Source organism: Anser anser, assembly GCF_964211835.1.
Source record: "Anser anser genome assembly, chromosome: 14".
NCBI lineage: Eukaryota > Metazoa > Chordata > Aves > Anseriformes > Anatidae > Anser > Anser anser.
Genome location: NC_139735.1, coordinates 6,052,758 through 6,071,953, shown reverse-complemented (window position 1 = coordinate 6,071,953; position 19,196 = coordinate 6,052,758). Strand labels below are relative to the sequence as shown.

Genomic DNA, 19,196 nt, shown 5'->3' with positions numbered 1-19,196 from the left:
TGATCGGGCTGATGTGGCACTGGGGCATGGAGACCGTCCAGGAGAAGCAGGGGACATCAGTTCCCAAACTCTGCCACACCGCTGTGAGCGCAGCTCTGGTCTCATTAGCACGGATGAGCCCATTTTGTGCTTTTGCAGAAAGATGAATAACTGTAAATGTGATTTATGGTGGAAGAAGGAACATCACATCCGCGGTGTCCATTACACGCGGACTGCCCCAGGCAGCTTGGAAGCAGACCTGCTTTCTGCTTGCAGAGCTGATGCTCCTCACAAGATGTTTCTTCTGCGTCCAGGGCCGATTTAATTAGCTGTTTCTGAGCGAGTGCAGGGCCTCATCCCTGTTCCAGAGGACAGCAGTGGGGATATTTTGATACAGAGCAGAGAGAATTGTTTTTTTCCCTGCTGTTTTTCTCTCACCTCTTACAAAGAAGGCGGCAGCACCTTGGGAGGTTTAATGGGAGGTGGCGACCGAGGGAGGATTCACCTCACCTCACTGGGGTCCTGGTGAATTTGAGGGGCTGGAGGTGAGGGTGGGGGGCTTCCTGCGGGGCCAGGACCAGGTCCGGCTTCTGCCTGAGGACCCAGGCAGGCTGCCGTGCTAGGAGCAGTGCAATAACCTCTCCCCTTCTCTCCCCTTCCGCCTCCCCAGGAAGATGTGTGACCCCGGGATGACTGCCTTCGAGCCTGAGGCTCTGGGGAACCTCGTGGAAGGCCTGGATTTCCATCGATTCTACTTCGAAAACCGTAAGCGGCCCCCTTGCCTGCCTAGGGACCCTTCCCACCTCCCAGGGCCCGTCTGTGCCTTGACCTCCAGCAGCTTGCTGGGGAGAGGAGGGTACGGGTGGCTTTGGGAGCACCTCCGAGCTGGGAGATCCCAGCTTGAGGTGAATCGAGCATGCTAGGGCCATGCTGACATGCCAGGGGGCTGTTCGGTTAGATGCTCTCTAGGGGAACCCATCCTGAGCCCATCATTTACTCAGCCCCCCCAGGCAGAGAGCCTAACCCCAGGATCTCCCCTTCCCGCATGGAGGAGCCACCCAAAGCCCTTCCCCTTCCTCAGGCCACCCTATATGTCCCCTTTCCAGTGTGGTCCCGGAACAGCAAACCCGTGCACACGACGATCCTGAACCCCCACATCCACCTGATGGGGGACGAGTCGGCCTGCATCGCCTACATCCGCATCACGCAGTACGTGGACGCGGGGGGCATCCCCCGCACCGCCCAGTCCGAGGAGACCCGCATCTGGCACCGCCGGGATGGCAAATGGCAAATCGTCCACTTCCACAGATCCGGCGCGCCCTCCGTCCTACCGCAGTAAGCCTGTGAGGTTCCGGGGATGGGACGGGGGGGGCACGGGGGGAAAAGCATGGGGTCCCCATAGCACCCGGGGGACAAATCGGGTGGGATCCTGCCCCACGGGGCGCGGGAGGTGGACGACGGCAAGGAGAGGGCGGTGGGAGCGGGATGCTCCGCTAAAAGGGGTGGCCGAAGCAAAATCCTGCTCTGCCCCTTGGTGTTTTGCAGCTGAAGCGCGGTCCGGCCCGTGTCGGGTTTGTCACTGACTGAGTGCCAGGGGAGACCCCTCCGACTTCACCTACGGGACTTTGGCTGTTGGCTCTGCTGCTTGGTTCCCGCTGGAACAACCCCTCGCTTCTCACCGCACACACGCAACGGCCCCGCCGGCGCCCGCAAGCACCCCACCGCCGTCCCCACCCGCCGGGCCCCCTTCCTCTGCATGAACGAAGACAAGAGACACCACGAACCTAAACCTCAGCATTTGGCGCCTGCCGGGGCAAAAGCCTCCCCCCCCCGGGCTGCATGGCATTTCTGGCCCCCCCACGGCCCCGCAGCCCGGCACGTCCCTTGGACTGGGATAGGACTCGTCGTCCGCCTCCATCCCTGCCTCCGCTGGGAGCTCCCCGAGGAAGAGGAGGGCGCGGGGGCAGCTTGGAGCCACCCTGTGCCGCAGCCCCCCTGTGTACCTGTGGATTTTGCCTTGCTGCTATCGAGGTCCTCGCCTGCCGCCGGGGCTCCCACTCCCTCCCGGCAGCCTCGTCCGGGGAACTTGGGTTTAAACCATTGGCAAAAAGTTCAGCGTCCATGCGCCCCGGGTGAGGAGGGCTGTGTGTGCGCGGAGGGGTGAGTAAAGGCAACCCGGCGATTTCCTTCCCGAGGAGCGTGGGCCGGCTCCTTCCCAGGAGGGTAAGTAGGTTTGCACCCCGGCGAGCTGAGCAGGGCCGCTCGCCCTCCTTCCTCCCTTCTCCCCTGGGAGCAGGGACCAGCAAATCTGGGAGGAGAAAGGCGACTGCACCCCAGGGCTTGGCTCTCCTAGCCCTGCCGGAGGGCTTGGGGCACCCGCATCGCCCCCACGCCCTCCTCCCGTCCCTCCGGACCCCTGACCCCAGCCCCTCGCATGCAGCACCCGCAGCTCCCCGCGGCACAAGGGCCAGGGCAGCCGAGCTGGCCACCGATTCGAGACGCAATCCGCCATCGCCCACACGACACCTTCCAGCGAAGACGAGGAATGCAAGCTTTAGTAACAAAACTCTGCAGAAATCTGGTCGTGCTTCGAAGAAACAAACAAGCCTTTAGCTATCTTCTACTTTGAGCGCATGCCTTTTTATAGGAAAAAAGAAAACGACCTACCGTGTATTTCGTAACTTGATTTGGAGTATTTGCTGAAATGGATCTTTATGTAATAACTAGAAACGTTCAACTGTTTAGGGTGGGGGGTGGGGGGGGATTTTCGGGGGTTGCTGTTTTTCGTTGCGTTTACATTTGGAGAGGGGTTGCATTGCCGTGCTGCTCCCACCGGGGCTGCCAGCACCGGGGCACCCATGTCCCCAGGGCACCCACGTCCCTGGGGCACCCGCAGGGCTGCCTGCAGGGCAAACCAGGCGTCAGGGGCTCTTCGGAGCCACCAGGATGTGTTTTTCAGGATAGAAAGCAGGGCCGGGAAGGGGGATTTTGGTCTCGCCCCTTTGCCGTCAGGTCTGAGAGGCGCGAGGGCGGAGGTTTTTCCGGCAACCCTTCCGTTTCCGGGTCTCTTTTTCCGATGGAAGCTCTTTGCTCGTTGGCGTGGGGCTCCTGCAGCGCCGCTGCCCCGGGGACTTTCTAGCTGCACTCTCTTCATCTGCATGGCGTTTAACTTTCTAGACGGTGCGTGTGTTGAAAAACAAAGAAATGAACAACAACAACAAAAAAAAAAACAACGCTTGTTTTGGACATAAAAAAAAAAGGAAAAAAAGAAAAAAAAAAAAGGAAATGTTTTCTCCATGTAAATTCTGAGCGTGTATTTTGCCTTTTCTGTGGTTTTGAATGCTTTGCTCTCTGTCTAGGCAGAGATGGCTGCCTCGTGTAATGCAGCCACGTCCTTGCAGACTACAAAAATATTTTCCCACTGGATGGAGGGGCAGAAACCCAAAGCGTTGGGGCAGTGAGAGGCTGAGAGAGGTGTTGGCCATGTCCCGCCATGCCAGGGCTGCGATCGTTGCTGGCAGTGTGCACAGGAGATGCCTTCTGGGGGGAGAAATCCCACAGGTCCCCCATGGGTGCAAACGTGTCCGTGTGCCCTTGGTGGACCTGTGCTGGTTGACCACGGACCCAGGCTGGCTTGCACGAGTTGCCCCCTAAAGCGGGGAAATCCATTCAGAGAGAGGATTAGCTTTTAAGGTAGAGTTGGGGTGTTTTTACAGACCCATTTTTCTTCCTGTAGTCGTGTAGTGCTGATTTTTTTTTTTCGTTTTTAAAGGAAGGACTTGGCTCTTTCACAGTCCTCTCTCCTCCTCTCCAGCGTGGCGAGTGCCTCATCCACCTCCCGACGTTGGGAGCATTTCGGGGATGGATGTGAGAGGAAGGAGGAGGCCACGGCAGGGCTCTGCGTGGGGGCCGTGGGGCTCAGCCTGGTTTTGGAGCTGCTGGCAGAAAAAAAGGGCTGGGCTGGGGCTGCAGCGGGGTGTGCTGAGGTGACAGGTGATATGCTGGGGTAGGCACAATCTCCTTTCTTTGAGCCCTCTTTGGGTGGTCACTGCTAGAGAAGAACATCTTGTGTTCCAGGGAGGCTTTGAGCTGTCTTCTTGGAGATTGTTTCTCCTCTGTGAGGCTTCCCTACCGTCATCTCTCCAGGGACAGATTATTTTGGAGGCATCTGGATGTCCTTGCAACACCCAAAATGCTCCTGATCCTTCAAAGGGAAGCAGAGTCTGGGGTTTCAACTCTTTCCAGTCTTCCAGTTGAGCTGAAGCCTGACCAAGGAAGACCCAACTTCCCAACCTGCCTGATGTGGCAGCGTTAAGCACCTGCACTTTAGGGGTCTGTTCTGCTTGGTTTCTCTCCCCACCTTGCCCTGGTCCTCCGGAGCAGGTTTCTGTATCCCCAGCGCATCTCCAAACGAGCACTGATAAACCACCCCCCCCCTTTCTTTTAGTAGCCACGGTGAAACACCTCCTGTCTGTCTTCCTTTGCATTTCCTGATTTTGCCAGAACTTGCAGGAAAACCGAAAAAAAAATAATAAAATAATTAAATATTCATCAACTGAGCGAGGGCTGCTGCAGCTGCAGCTGCTGCTGGCACCATCCCCGGCGCCAGCCTCGCTCCCTCGTGCCACCCCAGCAGCCCCACCACTGCTCTGCCACCGGGCAATGACAAGGACCAGGGGATGTTCCCGATAAGCAATAGGATGAGGCTGCCTTCCTGAGATGGAGTTCACCACCACGGGCCTCCTGTCCCCACCGTCCTCAAGGATGAAGGTCGTGCTGCGGCACCGTTATCTCCCTCGTACACACGGCCTGATGGGCCTGGCCAGCTGGGGCAACCTAAATTCAGAAGTCCTCCAAAACAATCATCTCTGCTGTCTCACAGGCCATAGGATTTATCAGTGTGAGTGCTTGCCACGGCGGTCTCAGGCTCCCAGAGCCGTGGGTAGGGTTGGGAGCTGCCCCTTTTCCCTTCCTGACCGCCAGGCCCAGCTGCAGCGTCTTCATTTCTCAGGTCTTGCTGGAAGGAGAGAGGCCGCTCCAGGGCCTCTGCTCTTTGCTGGAGGTGAGCAAGCACTCTGTGGAGCCAGGCACAGAGCTGTCTTCCCCCTTCCCAAATAAATGCTCCATCCACCAGACCCCAAACCTGCCTCCTCTCCCTTTGCCCCCATGAATTCCTGACCCTATGGAGACCCACAGGTTGGAGCTGGCTGCACTCGCCTCCCCTGGAGGACCAGCCAACAGCAGGGTCATGTCTGAGAGCCCCATGGACCAAGCAGAAAACCCCATAACCATCTCCTCTGACCACCGCAGGAGCTGGGCTAACCCTTTATGGCCACCGTGGGACGTCTCATGGCCTGCAGAGCTCTTTTGGGGCGAGCATCATGCTCCCAAACTTTGCCACTCTCCATTCCCAAAGGTGCAGGTCCCAGCCCCTCCACACCACACCGGGAAACCCAGACTTGGGCAGACCATGGGCACATCAGAGGAGGGGACGGTGGCCCCGGTGTCACTTGCCCCCAGAGGCCACCCAGCAGCTCCCTGCCCCTCGGCTGCGTCCTTCCCTCCTGCGGGATGACAGGGAGCGGGAGAGGGGGCGTGGAGGGGGCTATACGGAGCGGCTCCTTCCTTCTTTGGGTTGTTGTCCCTTTTTTCTAACTGTTGCACAATTTTAGGGCTTTTGTAACATTTTTTGGACGAGCAGGGAAAATGTTAACAGTGGTTCAAGAAAAAAAAGAAAAACGAGATCTGTCTCTCTTATATAATATATATATAATATAAATATACATACAGGAATTCTCTATGGAAATATTTATTTAAGATGATTGCAAAAAATAATAATAATATATTATAATTCAGAGTATACCAGGCTTTGTCAAGTAACAAACCCCAGGCCCCGGGGAGGTGCAGCCGCCCGTCCCCTCGTGCCTGGGGGGCCGTGTGGCTGCAGCTGAAGCCTTCGTCTTTTTGCAAGCGCCCTCGATCCGTCAAGCGGCGTGTGTCGGGTTCAGCGGGCCGGTGTCGGGGTGGGGATGGGTTTTTTTTTGTTTCCTTTTCCTTTCTTTTCGGCACCTGCGGCTGTGAACAGGAGGCTCACTGCTCCGCTCGGATGCTGGAGGCGGGGAGGGCGGCGGGGAGGAGGGGGGCAGCCGGGTGCGGGAGGGAAGGGCGATCGTCGGTTTTATTCTTGGTGTTCAAGTGCAATAAATAGCTAACGACTTCTGAGCATGGAAACGGGTGGTTCTCCCTCACTGCAGTGCCCCGGCCCCGCCTGGCCCCGCAGCCTCCCTCCGGGGCAGCGCTGCCGGCCTAGAAGGCCTCGAGGCCCGGAGCAAGCCTCGGGTGGAGGCTGAAGGCAGCCGGAACATCCCTGCTGCCAGGACACGGCTCGGCACGGCTTGTTGGCACGGCTCGGCACGGCTCGGCACGGCCCTGCAGCCTGCAGTGGTGCCGCGGCCCCGCGAGGTGTCAGCACAAGGCCGCTGCGGAGGACGCGGCCTCCGCTGCCCGCAGAGGGAGGGCAGGGCAGAGGGCAGGGGGCTCCCTGCCACCCCCCCGGGGCACGAGAGGGTCCCGTGTGGGCCAGGGGAGGTGTCCCTGCCCCAATCCTTCCCGCTGTGCCTCCGTCCGGGGGTGGCCACCAAGGGGGAGGCCGGCGGAGGGGCTCGCAGGGGTGATTTGGGGAGTGGGGACACCACAGGGGGAAGGAAACCAGGCTGGAGCCGTGCAGAGGCCAGAGCAGGGTGCTCAGCTCAAGGAGCCTCCATATCCATACTGTGTGAGGGTGTCAGCCTCATCTGGTGCCTGCGGCACGTTGTGACACCACGAAACACCCGTCCCCTGCTCCATCACACCCTGCAGACCCCCCACCCGTGCCCCCCAGCCCGGGCTCCGCATGCAGCACCCACGGCGATGGCTGGACAGCACCGTGACCTGCCGAGGCCTCCCGCTCTGTAAATAGTGTCAAGGTTAGAGCGAGGGATTCATTGGGGCCATAAATGTTTATGGCAGGCCCTCCCCACTCCCCAGCCGCCACAGCCTGAACTTTCCTTCGGCGATGCTTTTATGGCCGGCCTCTAATCATTAACCCGGGGACTAGCGGAGGTGCTTTGCGGCACGGTCGCGCTGCCAGAGCTCCCCAGGCCCAGAGAAGGGATCCGAGGGGGAAAAATAGGATCAGAACCAGCCAGGAGGGGCTCCGGGGTGTGCTCAGCATCCCCAGCATGGGGATGTGGGTGGCTCTGCGTGGGTGACATGGTGACACAGCCCTGCTGGAGAAGCCTCGTGCCAGGGTTCCTCCCGGAGTTAGTAACCCAGAGCATCAGGGCATAATCCCAGCAGAATCCCCCCCCCCTTTTTTTTTTCTGTTTATCCTGGGTTTTGGCTCTTACCTGCCCAGGATGGCGACGTGCAGGACAAAGCCCTGGGGGTCTGTGCCCCCCATGCCTGGCAGCCCCCCTGGTTGTGCCCTCCCTGCTCCCGTGTGAGCTCCTCTCCCTGGCAGGAGGCACCCTGGGGGAGGCAGCACGTGCACTGTGCCCGCCTCCTGCCCCCAAATAACGCACAGGCTGTGTCACACACTGCTTTTTAATGGAGAATTGATGGCACACGGGGAAGGCGCACACAGCAGCAGGGTGATGGGGACTGGCAGCATCAGGGCTGAGCACTCCCGAGCTCTCCAGCACCCTTCAGACCAGCAGCTACCCCAAAATCCCACCTGGGCAACAAAACCTAGCCCTTCACCTTCCCCTGGGCAGCAGAGGAGCTACAGCAGCTTCCCCCTGCCCCGAGCAGCACCCAGGGCTGGGGACAGCCCTTGGATACCCCCTATGGATGGACATGGGTCCTCCTTTGGCACTGGGGTCAGCTGAGACCTGTCCATGATCTCCTGTGTCTGTAGGGAAGGGGTCACTCAGCCTCTTCCCATCCTTCAGCTTGCCCCAGCCCTGCCGCCCCAAGCTCAGAATATCCCCAGCCCATTTGTTTGCGAAGCATTTTTTCGGTTCTTACTCTTTTTTGACTGCTCATTTATTAGGTCAGGTTTCAACAGCAGGACACCGATGCGCCCCAGTTTTGCTGGAGTACCTCTGAGCGCACAGACACACGCCTTCCTCAGGGCATGGAGGATACTAAAATCCTTTCCTACACCTTAGTTCATGGGGTACTGGAGTTAAATACGAGTTAGCAGAGCACGGACAAACTCAGCGGGCTGCTGCCCCTGCATCCAGCATCCCTGCACCCAGGCGCCGGGCAGGAGCCCGCGGTGGGGCTGGGGGCGTCGGGGCAGCCTGGCCGCTTGCACGGATACCATCACACGAACGCACGGACTCGTTACACAGCTCGCGACACTGACACTAACACCTTGGGGTGGCCGGGGTGGTGGCGGGGGGGCCAACAGGGGCAGCAGCTCCCCAAAGCCCCCCGCTGCCCCGAGCCGGCCTGAAGTGCCGAAGTGCAACCAGTGCAAAGCGGGGGGGCGAGCCCCGCATCCCGCGGGGAGTCCCCTCACATCATGGACTCCTCCTCCTCCTCCTCGATCTCCCGGTCCACCTCGACGGCCGTGTTCTCGTAGCTGGTGATGCCCCCGTACTTGCGCATGTGGACCATCAGCGGCTTGGGGGACTGGCTGCCGGCCAGGCTGGCCACGTAGGCGCCGGTGCGGTTCTCCTCCAGCGACGGGCCCCAGTCCATGGCGGGGCGGCTGGCTTGCTGGAAGCGCTGCGAGGGGACGGGCAGAGGGAGCAGGGCTCACGCCACCGTGCTCCCCGCTGTCACCTCCATCCCTCCCAGGGGATGGGCAGAGCGCCCGGTGCGGGTGGGATGGGGTTTTTTGGGGAAGGCAGCTCAGTATCAGTGCCCTGCCGTGGTTTGGGGAGGTGTTCTGGTCTGTGGGGGTGGTGTGGAGGGCTTGTAGGGGCTGGGGGTTATCAGCCCCGTGATGTGGGGTTAGAGCCCCCTAGGTGAGGGGACAGCATCCAGCTAGGTGGCTCCTGGCCGTGTCACCGTGCCCCGGCTCCTGCCTGGGAGGGCTGCAGCCTGGGGAGGGCAGCAAGCTCTGCGGCACTGCAGGGAGCAGCCCGGGGAGAGCAGCGAAGCAAAGCTGAGCTGGGAAGGCTGCAAGCAGCCAGCAGCTCCACAGCCCATCCCTGGATAAAATCTTTCAGCAGAGGAACACCCCCCAAGGTGCCTGGGGTGCCCCCCATACTGCTGCCTCCTTGCTCTCCCTTTGCTCCTCCAAAACAAAGTCCCTCATGCCCGTGCCCACCCCACACAAGCAACCCCATGCTTTGCACCCCACAGGCAGCAAACCGCCAGAGACCCCAGGCTAGGCAGGGGCTCGGGATCACCCCCGCACATTTCCGGGGTGCTTCGGGGTCTCCTACCTCCCACAGCGTCCCTTCTTCTCGGAGCACGGCCACCAGCATGCCCGCGGGAATCATCAGGCAGGAGAAGAGCCCCATGAGGATGCCCAAGGCCTCGGCCCAGGCGGGGAAGCGGTAGGCGCCGTACTCGGAGGGCTGGTACTTGATGATGTTGTACACCAGCAGCGCCTGCAGGGCGGCAGGGAGGCAAAGTCAGCCCGGAGCCCTCGGGAGGTCTCAAACCCGTGGAGACCTCCCAGCAGGAGCAGGATGGTCCCCGGGCCAGGTGGAGGCCAGCAGGAGAGGCCAGCAGAGCGACCTGGCACAAGGGGAGGTCACCCGGGGATGCTGGCACCATCCAGCACCACGAGCCCAGCGGTTACCATCATTGTGGCCGGGGACAGGACCATCCAGCACGCCCTGAAGTAGGGCCCTGGTTTGAAGCCCAGCATCATGTGGATGTCTCGGCAGAACCTCTTTATGCCTGGGGGAAGGAGAGGGACAAGGGCTCAGCGGCTGCTGTCTCTGCCCCAAAGCCAGGTGCCTGCAGCAGGCTGGCAGACAGCCCGCCGTTCCCCGTGCCCCCCTGGGGACAGACCCCGTACCATAGACACGTGTCACCACCAGGCAGGTAGCGATCACCACCACCATGAGCCCAAAGCCAGCGCTGTAGTCATCCAGTAGGACCAGCCAGTACATCCCGCCCTGTGGAACAAAGCACTGGTGGCTGGCATCACCAGGACCAGCGTCCCCATAAACCCACATCCTCCTGTTGTGGGGCACCTGTCTGCTGTGCCCCCCGTGGGCACTGGGGAATACAGCAATCAGGTACCCTCAGGAGACACCACTCCTCTTCTGGGGTTGGTGCAGGGGCAAGAATTGTGCTGTGCTACCCTCCGGGGGACCTCACATCCCCAGGGAGCCCAGGCTCACCAGTCATCTCTCTCCCACCTTATTAGCTAGTGTCAACACCTGTGTCTCTGCAAACTTGGCTGCTGCCCTAAGCATTCCCTAAAATGAGCCCCTTGTTAGTCCCCGATGTACCCATCCACACACCTCACCTCTGTGGTGAGGATCAGCCCCATCAGGAAGAGGGCAATGCAGATGACAGCCGAGAAAGAAGCTTTCTTTGGCCGCAGGTAGTAGGGAAATTCGTCTGTCACTGCCGTCACGATGGTCTCCATGAAGGCAAACTGCGCGGAAAGGACAAGAGGGTCCCCTGAGCCCCCCCCCCAGGGCTGCCTGGTGCCACCGCTGGCTCGGCGGGCTCTGCTCTCACCTGGCTGTCCAGGCCCAAGGTTAGCAGCATGAAGAAGAAGAGGAAGGACCAGAACGGAGACAGAGGGAGCATCGTCATGGCCTGGGGGTACACCACAAAAGCCAGCCCAGGACCTAGGGGAGGCAAAGGGCAGCAGGGTGAAATGGGTTTGTCAGGAACCAACCCAAAACCCCAGGCATGGCAGGGCACTGGGAGCCTGCGGCTTCTCCAGGAAGGCAGCCCAGGAGGGAAATGCAGGCAGAGAAGGAGTTTCCCATCCCAGGTCTTTGCTCTGGCAGCTGGAGGTGCCAGGGAAGATGGAGATGGAAATGGAGGAGCTGCCCCGCACCTCCCCTTCCCAGCCCCGGCTGCCCCAGGCAGAGGGTGAGGGAGGAAGGCTCTTCTTCGGCCTCACCTGCTTTGGCCACTTGGTTGACAGGGACCCCGAGCTCCTGGGACATGTATCCCAAAACGGAGAAGATGGCAAACCCCGCCAGGATGCTGGTGATGGCGTTGCCCAGGGTGACTATGAAGGTGTCCCTAGGGAGGAGAAAGCAGATGCTCTGAACCTGCCCCATCCCAGCCCACACCGGGGTGGTACTTCCCAGGGAAGCAGGACCTGTGTCTAATGACATGGGTCGCGTCGTGGGGCTCCTACCAGGCTTGCTTTCCCCAGGGGAGGAGACCAGCCCAGCACCCAAGGTCCCCTCTCTGCCAGTGGCGCAGGGGACAGGACCAGCAGGCAGAGCTGCAGCCTCACGCGCCCCCAGCCACCAGCACCCGCAGCCCAAAACTCCCGCACCAGGTGCTGAGTCTTGATGTTTAGGAGATTTTTCTTCCACCTCTCATCCCCCCGCAGCCTGGGTGAGCTGCCCGGTGTCTGCCAGGTGCTCAGGCAAGGAGCGCTGCAGCATGACCCTGTGCAGCTTCTGCTCCCCTTGAACCCTCCCCTTAAACCCACCAGCCAAGGCTTTCGAGGCTCCCCACCCACGATTTTTAGCAGAGGGTATCTGGCTCCCACCTGTAGATGTTCTGATGGAAGGTGTTGTACGAGGCGAAGGTGAGCAGGCCCCCAAAGCCTACCCCAAGGGAGTAGAAAATCTGCAGGGCTGCCTCAATCCACACCTGGGGGGGGGAAACAGAGCTGAGCAGAGCAGGGTTTGGGAAGCCCCCTGAGGACTTTGGTCAGCGGGTAGCAGAAAAGCCACCCGAGTGAGGGACCTGCCTCTGCTGCATGCCGGAGGTGGCAGGTTTGGCTCTGTGTCTTGGGCAAACTGCACAAAATCCTGCTCACCTTGGAAGACAGCAAGTGGTCAAACTGGGGCGTGAGGTAAAAGCGGATCCCCTTCCAGGCCCCCTCCAGCGTCACGCCACGAATGAGCAGCATCACCAGGATGAGGTACGGGAAGGTGGCGGTGAAGTACACGACCTGCGGGAGCGCAGAGGCAGCTGGGGAGCTGGGGGCAGCACGCAGCACACCTCATCCCCTGTGACCCCATCCCGGGACGGGACGCCCCAGCACCCCTCTGCAGTGCCGGGGTCCTCGGGGTGCGGCAGGGCCAGCAGCACCAGTGTCTGGGTGTGCAACCCATGCCCAAAGCAGGCTGTGTCCTGCTAGCGTCGCTCACGGGTCTCACTCCCCCAGGTGCACAGGGAGATGCAGACGCAGGTGGGCATCGCTGTAGATCCCCAAAGGGACCAGCCAGCCCTTACCTTGCCGGAGGACTTGACTCCCTTTAAGATGCACAGGTACACGATGGTCCACGAAAGGAGCAGGCACAGACACAGGTTCCAGCGGATCCTCCCGGGATCCCCGATCCCGGAGCTCCCTTGGATGTGCAGAACATAGCGGCTAGGGCGAAAGGAGAGCCGCTGGTGAGCGGCCACGGCACCCCCACCGACTGCCAGAGACCCCCTCTGCTGCAAACAATGGCCATGCCAGCAACATCAGCAGTGAGAGAGCAACAAGGAGCTGGCAGCGACATGCCAGGGAGAAGGGGAGCACTCAGCAGGACTTCTCCTCCATGTGCTGAACAGCCCGGAGGGGAAAACTGGTTGAGAGCAAATCCCAGCCAGTCTGACCACGGGATGCATTTCCTTCTAGCACACCTCCAGGCCAGCAGAGCAGCGCTAGATCACAGACAACCCCCGCATGCCAGAGACGTGATCCTGATGATTAAGCTGGGATATCACCGAACGATGACAGAGGGACCCCATCGCTGCACCCACAAGTGTGGGTGCCCACGAGATGCTCAGCACAGCCCCTTCGCCCCCACCCTGTCCCCATGCTGTCCCCGGAGGGATGCCCACCCCGTCCCCACATGGGGTCAGGCTCTGTACCTCCAGTACTCCTCGCTGGGGCTGACGGTGTTGGAGGTGTTGACGGGGAAGGTGGCGTTCCCCGCCTTGATGACGTGGTGGTCCAGGCACAGGTCGGTGTTCCACCAGTTGCCGCAGTGCTGCCAGGGCAAGTCGCTTGTGAGGGATGCAAAGAGGTAGAAGAGAACGTAAGCAATGATCATATTGTAGTAAATGGCCACCAGGGAGACGATGAGGATCGTGCCCATGCCAACGCCTGGAGGAAGGAGAGGGTAAAGAAGGAGTGAGCCGTCTCTCCGCGTCGGAGCACTTCCATGACCAGGGGCACACGCTGGGTTTCAGCAGCCCGGTGGTTAACCAGCTCCAGGCCAGGCTTTCCCCTCCTGGGGGAACCCCTGAATGCCCCTGAATGCACACGAATTGATGACCCCTTGTGTTATACACAGGGTTTTACTCCAGCTCTGTGTTGGGAGTAAAAATATTGGAGCTGACCTTTTTTTTTGAACGTTTTACTCTTACCTTTGTGTTTAACAGCCACTGCTTAGCTTCGATGCTGTATTTTGCACACTGTCTGGTTTAATTGCTCTCATATAATTTCTAGAGCTGCTCATCATATCCAGAGCCTCTGCAGACTGGAAGATCTTACACATAACTGGCACCTACTGCAATGACCAACCCAGAAGTCCAGCCTGCTCCACCTTCCCCCAGGATTTAACCTCTGATGCTAACGGGAGCTTTGAGGATTTGGGGAACGACACTGCTGGTCCACGTCCTCATCGAGCAGCTCGTGTAGGAGCACGGCAGAGGCTCTGGGTTTCGCTCACGCACCTTTAAAGAGAGGGCTTATCTTCCAGACAGCGAGTGGCCCCAGGCTGGAGAACTGCCCGAGCGACAGCTCCATGAAGAAGATGGGGATCCCGCAGATGGCCAGCATGATGAAGTAAGGAACCAGGAAAGCTCCTGCGAGAAGCGAAAAAAAAAACAGCCCTAAAATTAACGCAGGGCCAACACCTAAAGCCCATCATTGGAAGGAAAATGTTCTCGCCACAACCTCCCACTGCCTTCCTCAGGAGGAATATTAACGGGGCAGCAAGGGGCAGCACGCAGCCCCCCGCACCATCGCCCACCCCAGCCCCACACCCCCAGGGCAACCTGCCCTTGGTGCAGGGGAAGGGGCTGCGATCACACCTTGCCTCGCTTTCCCCCCCACACACAGACAGTTTTTCCTCCTTGGATCTTTCACAACCGCCGTGAAATCCTCCAGTTATTATTGCAAGTGACAAGCGGCTGCTCTGGGAACTGTTCAATTATCTAGGCACTTTGTGCTGTCGCTGCTGGGTTCTTGCATTGCAAAGGGCTCCTTCCCCTCCCTCGGTGCCTGGGAAGTGTTTGCTGGGCCCTTTGGGTCCTGCAGGACACCAGGTGAAGACACCAGAACCAAAGGGGATGCTCAGCTGGTGGACGCTCACATGCAGCACGGAGCTCTGGGGACGTCTCCGTGCCACGATGCAGCGACTTGCAGGTGAGCCCCATCCACACCTGGGCGCAGGCTGACCCTACAGCCCTGCAGCACGCTTAGGGGCGGGAGGAGGTGGCTGGAAGCAACACCTGGTGTCCTCCCTGCTTCGGCACGCAGCAGCCAGCACTGCTTCCCAGCCCCGAGGTGGGGAAGGGGGGGGTCCATTCGGGGACACGTCCCACCAGCCCAGCCCAGCGAGGGGGAGACGCGGCCGGAAGGATGAGCGGTACCTCCTCCATTGGTGTAAGCCCTGTAGGGGAACCTCCAGACGTTGCCGAGCCCCACGCAGTACCCGATGCAGGAGAGGAGGAAATCCAGCCGGCCCGTCCAGTTCCCTCTGTCCTCGGGGCACTCGGAGCCCAGGTCCCCGTCCTGGCTGCTGGGGCTCACCAGGAGCTCTGGTGTCACCGGCTGGGCGAGAGAGGGTGCAGGGCATGGCAGAGGGCACCCGGGGGTGGAGGGAAGAGGTAAAGCTGGGTAACCCCAAACCTCCCTCTGGCTGCCTCAGGTGCGGGTCCTACGGCACGGGTGGGCTCCCCGGGAGGGCTCCCTGGGGTCTGTGCGTGTGGGAAGAGCAAACGGGTGGGATGAGGGTCGTGTCCCTGTGTCACTGCATGTGGCTGACCCCTGCCAGGAGGTCCCTTGGGTGCAGTTTCCATAGAGCAAAAGGACACCAGGGTCCTTGCCAAAAGGACACGAGGGCCAGGGCAGAAGGATTTCTGTCTGGGAGCGTCCCCATTCTTCTGGGGTCCCAGTGGGAAAAAGCAGCCGTCTCCATGTCCCTGAGGTCAAACATCTCTAGGGAGTGAGCCCATGGGATGAGGCTGAGGGACAGGGGCGTGGATTTGCAGGGGTCAGCCAGGAGCTGTGGGTCCCCCTGCACGCAGACCTCCGTCCCCTGGGGGATGAGCGCTGGCTGGGGAGCAGAGCCCAGCGCGCTCCCTGCCACAGAGACAGGGCGAGGTGGCACATCGCCTTCCTCCTCCTCCTCCTCCTCCTCCTCCTCCTCCTCCTCCTGCTCTCCGGCCAGCCCGCAGGATGCTGCTGCCGGTTCCCATGGAGACAGGAGCCGAGCTGCCGATGGCGATGATGGCTTCGTGCTCCCCCCAGCACCGCTCGCAGACCCCTCGAGGGGCAGGAGGAGCCAGGAAACTTCCCAAAGCCAGCCTGAAATGCTCAGCCCGAGCACGGGCCTCACACCAAAACCCAACCCCAGCTGCAGAAGCCGCCCCTAAACGCCCATCCCTGCTGGATGCCACCGACACAGGGCAAGGGCCAGAGGAAAAGCTTCAGAAACACAGGCTGAAAAGTGAAACCACAACCCAGATATAATAATGGAGCTACGAAACCTCCCTGCCACCTGGCAGCCCTCCTGCAGCGGTTTAACGGGGCTCTCCGACTTAGCTACTCCCCAAAACGCGGCCGTGCTGCTAATTAGCCCAGCACCTGCAGAGACCTGTGTCTGAGATGGACAAACGGCCCTGCAGCATCCTCCTGGACGCGCCAGCTGCTGAGCCCTGCTTTCACTCCGAGGTCCCTGCCAGGCAGGCAGAGGGGTGACAGGGGTGGCCAGATCCCCCCCGTCCCTAAAACCTGGTCTATTAACATGAGTTAAAATAAATTGCACAATGTGGAATTTAAGGATTCCAGCCCATCTCTGTCCCAACTAACAGAGAGCTGCACGCCGTGCTGATTCAGGTGGAAACCTCACGCAGTGCCTTGATTTCAGGCCTATTTTTTAGGCTCAGTGCTCCCTTTCAGCCTCTGTCCTGACGGGGATTTTCCTTCTGATGCTCTAGCGCTTTCCACGGTGCCATCTTTCAGACCACGCTCCCGTCTCGCGGCTACAAACAGACGGGGACCAACAGCTCCCTTGGCAACAGCGTCCTCCCCCAGCACGGCACCGCTCCCCTTCATCCGCCAGGAGATGCTCCCAAGGAAGCCGGCAAAGCAAAGGTCACCGCGGAGAAGAAGCGCTTGAGCCTCGAGGAGGATCAGAGCTGGCTTCCACGAGGAAATTTCCCCGCGTTAATTATTATCCGCAAACCGATTTACTGAAACCCCTACAAAACTCGGCTGGCACAGGGCTGGATCTAGAAAGCCAGCCAGATTCGGGTTGGTTTTTCGTCGTATTTTGCCTAAACTCGTACTTGGCACCGTGGGGCTGTTTTGCCCGCGGCTCGCTCAGCGTTCTGCGCGTGAACCACGGCGCCGAGCTGGGAGAGATGCCACCCGAAGGCAGATTTCTCCCCTGCGGCTCCGTGCGAGCACAGCGCGTCTGTAACGCGTGAGTCACTTCGGGTTAGTTAGAGATGCTTGTTAATCTCTTTAAGAACAAAAATAAAAGCCACAGAAAAAAAAAATTAATTCGGATGCAGAATCGCTTAGGAAGTGCAGTAAATCTGAGTGTGTGCAGTGGGAAGAGCCCTGGGGGGCTGTGCTAGCCCTGCTTGCCCCAGCTCCGGGGTCACGGCGCAAGCCAGGAGAGGGAGCAAGCCTTGTTGTCGGTGGCCACAGATGGCTGAGGCTGAAACAAACTCATTGCAGGGATGCCTGGAGCACGGGGAGCATGCACAGCTCCGGTGACACCCACTGGGTGCCCCCCGGTCCCCGCAGCACCCCGTCAGGGGGCAGAGGCTCGGGTGCTGCTCCCAGCTGGGACGGGGCAGCCCAAAGCCTGGCTCCTGCCCTGTCCCCCACCCTCACCAAATAACCCTCAAAGCAAACAAGCACTCGCTTAAAAAAAGCATCCACTCGGCTCTTCTGGAAATACTGTTATGCAAAAACAAGCACGGCATCCTTAGGGCCTGAGAAGGATCTCTGTTAAGGAGGAATCTCCATGTGCCCTAAAGATGTCTGGTGAGGCTTGAAACTCCCGGCTCACAGGTGGGATGCAGACACTGGCGAGAGGGAGAAGGGGGCTGCGGGGGTCCTGGGGATGTGCTAACAGCTCCGTCAGCTCAGGAAGCCCCTGCCCAGGTTGGACACGGCGTCCTGCAGTGCCCGGTGGTGGTGGGATGAGAGACCCCCGCCCGCTGTCAGCAAGAGGGGGTTTGGGGAGTGAGGGGCAGCAGGGCCCTGAGCAGCACCGCCGATGGGGGAAATAACTCGAGACATCTGCTTCTCGTTCCAGCTGATCGCTGCGGGACTAAATGAATTCCTGCAAAAAATGTTAAACAGGATCACCAGCAGCAGAGGAATCCTTTCAAGTGTCTCAGAAAACCTTTTGAAGGGGCGAAGAGAACTTTTAATGGATCTTGCAGTCGCCAAGTGACCTGAATAAGCAATTTGTAGGAAAGAGGAGAGGAAAGAGCTGCCTCCAAACAGCACTGGGGACAGGTAGGCAGCCTGAGGCTGCCAGGGCCGTCAAACAGCTGCTGGCTTGCACCAGGCCAGTGCTGGTCCCAGCACCCTAGGAATTTCCTGGCAGGGACACAACTCTGCTGGGTTTTCGTCCTTCCGGCTGTAGGCTGGGCACAGGTTGGAGTCCTCCTCACTTTGCCTTCAGCAGGCCTGGGCTGGCAGAGCAAAGAGGGGAAAGGCAGAGCCCAAGGGGCTTGTGGCACTCGGGATGCCCAGGATGCTCCAGGCAGCATGGACCCACCAGCAGCGGCAGCGTGTCCCCACGCGGGACCTGGGGACAAGGAGGGGCTCGGCCCCTGGTGCAGGGGCAGATGGGGGCCCACCGAGCAAAGCAGCAGTGGAGGCAGAGCCTGGCGTGGGGGAAGCCTGAAAGCTGGGCTTTAAAAAGGGTTCCTAGCAGGATTTCTAGCTCTGCCAGCCCACAACGGGCACAAGGGGAGGTCAGTGTCCAGCACCACCCTGACCCCTCTAAACCCTGCGGAGGAGGAGGTGATCCCAGCTGCGGGTGGGAGAGGCACTGCCCAGCCCCGTGTACTCACCCCATGGAGGGGGAGAAACCCCAAACCCTCCTGAGCACCCCCAACCTCCCCACGCCCGGGCAGCCCCAGGCTGTCAGGAGCAGCATCCCCAGGAGCAGCACCACGGGGAGCTGGTGCTGAGCACCCACCCGCAGCCCCCCAAGGGCAGCCTGGCCGTGAATCACCTCCAGCAGCACCTGCAGGCAGGGCAGGGGTGGGAGAAGCATCCCTCCGAGCGGGCAACAGGTCCTGACAAAGCGACCCCCACCCATCTCGGGGTGCCCCCCGGTCCTTCCCCTTTGTGAGGGTGCCAGGGCCGAGCCTCCCAGCCGTGCATCCGTGGGTGCCCGCGCTCCCCGAGCCCCGAGAGCGGCTCTCACCTTGCGGAGATGCTGCTGCCGAATCTTCTTCATCCCACAATCCTGTTGCTATGCGCTCCCCGCTCCGACACTTGTTCTCTGGCTCCGCAGACCAGACGGCCTCTCCGGAGGCAGGGAGGGAGAAGAGGGAGCGATGGCGGGCAGGGAGGGGTGCTGAGCTCCTCCCGGCGCCGCGGATGGAGGCGGGGGGCACGGGGGGACACGGCCCAGCGGGAGCGGAGCTGGCAGCAAGGTTTGCCTGGAGTTGGGGATGGCTGCGTGCTGAGCAGGCAGGGAGGGAGGGGACGGCTCTTGGCAGGCTGGAGAAGGGCTGTCTGTCAAACGAGCCCCTGCCGGGAGGGGTTGGGGTCCTCAGCCCCCACCAGGGCAGCGAGGAGGAGTGGATGCTGTTTTACACAAACCCACAGATGCGTCAGGTCCCGTGGGTGCCCTGCCGCTGGGCACCCGGTGCTCCCACATGTCCCAGGGGGTGGTGGCAGCAGAGCAAGTGCCAGAAGCTCC

General features: G+C 60.5%; 2 protein-coding genes across 6 annotated transcripts in view; one reads left to right on the top strand and one right to left on the bottom strand.

Moving 5' to 3' along the window:
* Nucleotides 1-6,204, top strand: part of CAMK2A (calcium/calmodulin dependent protein kinase II alpha) — a 28,309-nt gene extending 22,105 nt beyond the window's left edge. For 2 of the 5 annotated variants that reach the window (XM_083798841.1, XM_083798839.1), the window contains 3 exons: nt 650-744; nt 1,086-1,314; nt 1,525-3,282. In XM_083798841.1, the coding sequence (XP_083654967.1) occupies nt 650-744; nt 1,086-1,314; nt 1,525-1,528 (328 nt within the window). In that variant the 3' untranslated portion in view covers nt 1,529-3,282. Of the gene's footprint in view, nt 1-649; nt 745-1,085; nt 1,323-1,524; nt 3,283-6,064 lie in introns of those variants that run through there. The other 3 variants (XM_083798842.1, XM_083798840.1, XR_014572408.1) reach the window with 2 other exon arrangements.
* A 1,784-nt stretch (nt 6,205-7,988) lies between these two features.
* SLC6A7 (solute carrier family 6 member 7) lies at nt 7,989-18,866 on the bottom strand. The gene is made up of 14 exons (XM_083798704.1): nt 18,696-18,866; nt 14,665-14,845; nt 13,744-13,875; nt 12,937-13,171; nt 12,310-12,448; nt 11,891-12,025; nt 11,618-11,721; nt 11,012-11,136; nt 10,618-10,730; nt 10,400-10,531; nt 9,944-10,043; nt 9,722-9,822; nt 9,360-9,527; nt 7,989-8,694 (listed from the first exon to the last, which is right to left on the bottom strand). The coding sequence occupies exons 1-14, from the start codon at nt 18,726-18,728 to the stop codon at nt 8,482-8,484; spliced, it is 1,911 nt and encodes a 636-aa protein (XP_083654830.1). The 5' UTR covers nt 18,729-18,866; the 3' UTR covers nt 7,989-8,481.
* Nucleotides 18,867-19,196: the final 330 nt, after the last annotated feature.

Bases quoted from the DNA above. Each gene is read 5' to 3' on its own strand.
- SLC6A7 (XM_083798704.1), bottom strand. From the start codon at position 18,728: ATGAAGAAGATTCGGCAGCAGCATCTCCGCAAG. The intron at 9,823-9,943 runs GTACGGGGTCTG...TCCTTCCCCCAG, and splicing joins GGTGGTGACACGTGTCTATG to GCATAAAGAGGTTCTGCCGA. The intron at 9,528-9,721 runs GTAACCGCTGGG...GCCGCCCTGCAG, and splicing joins TGTCCCCGGCCACAATGATG to GCGCTGCTGGTGTACAACAT.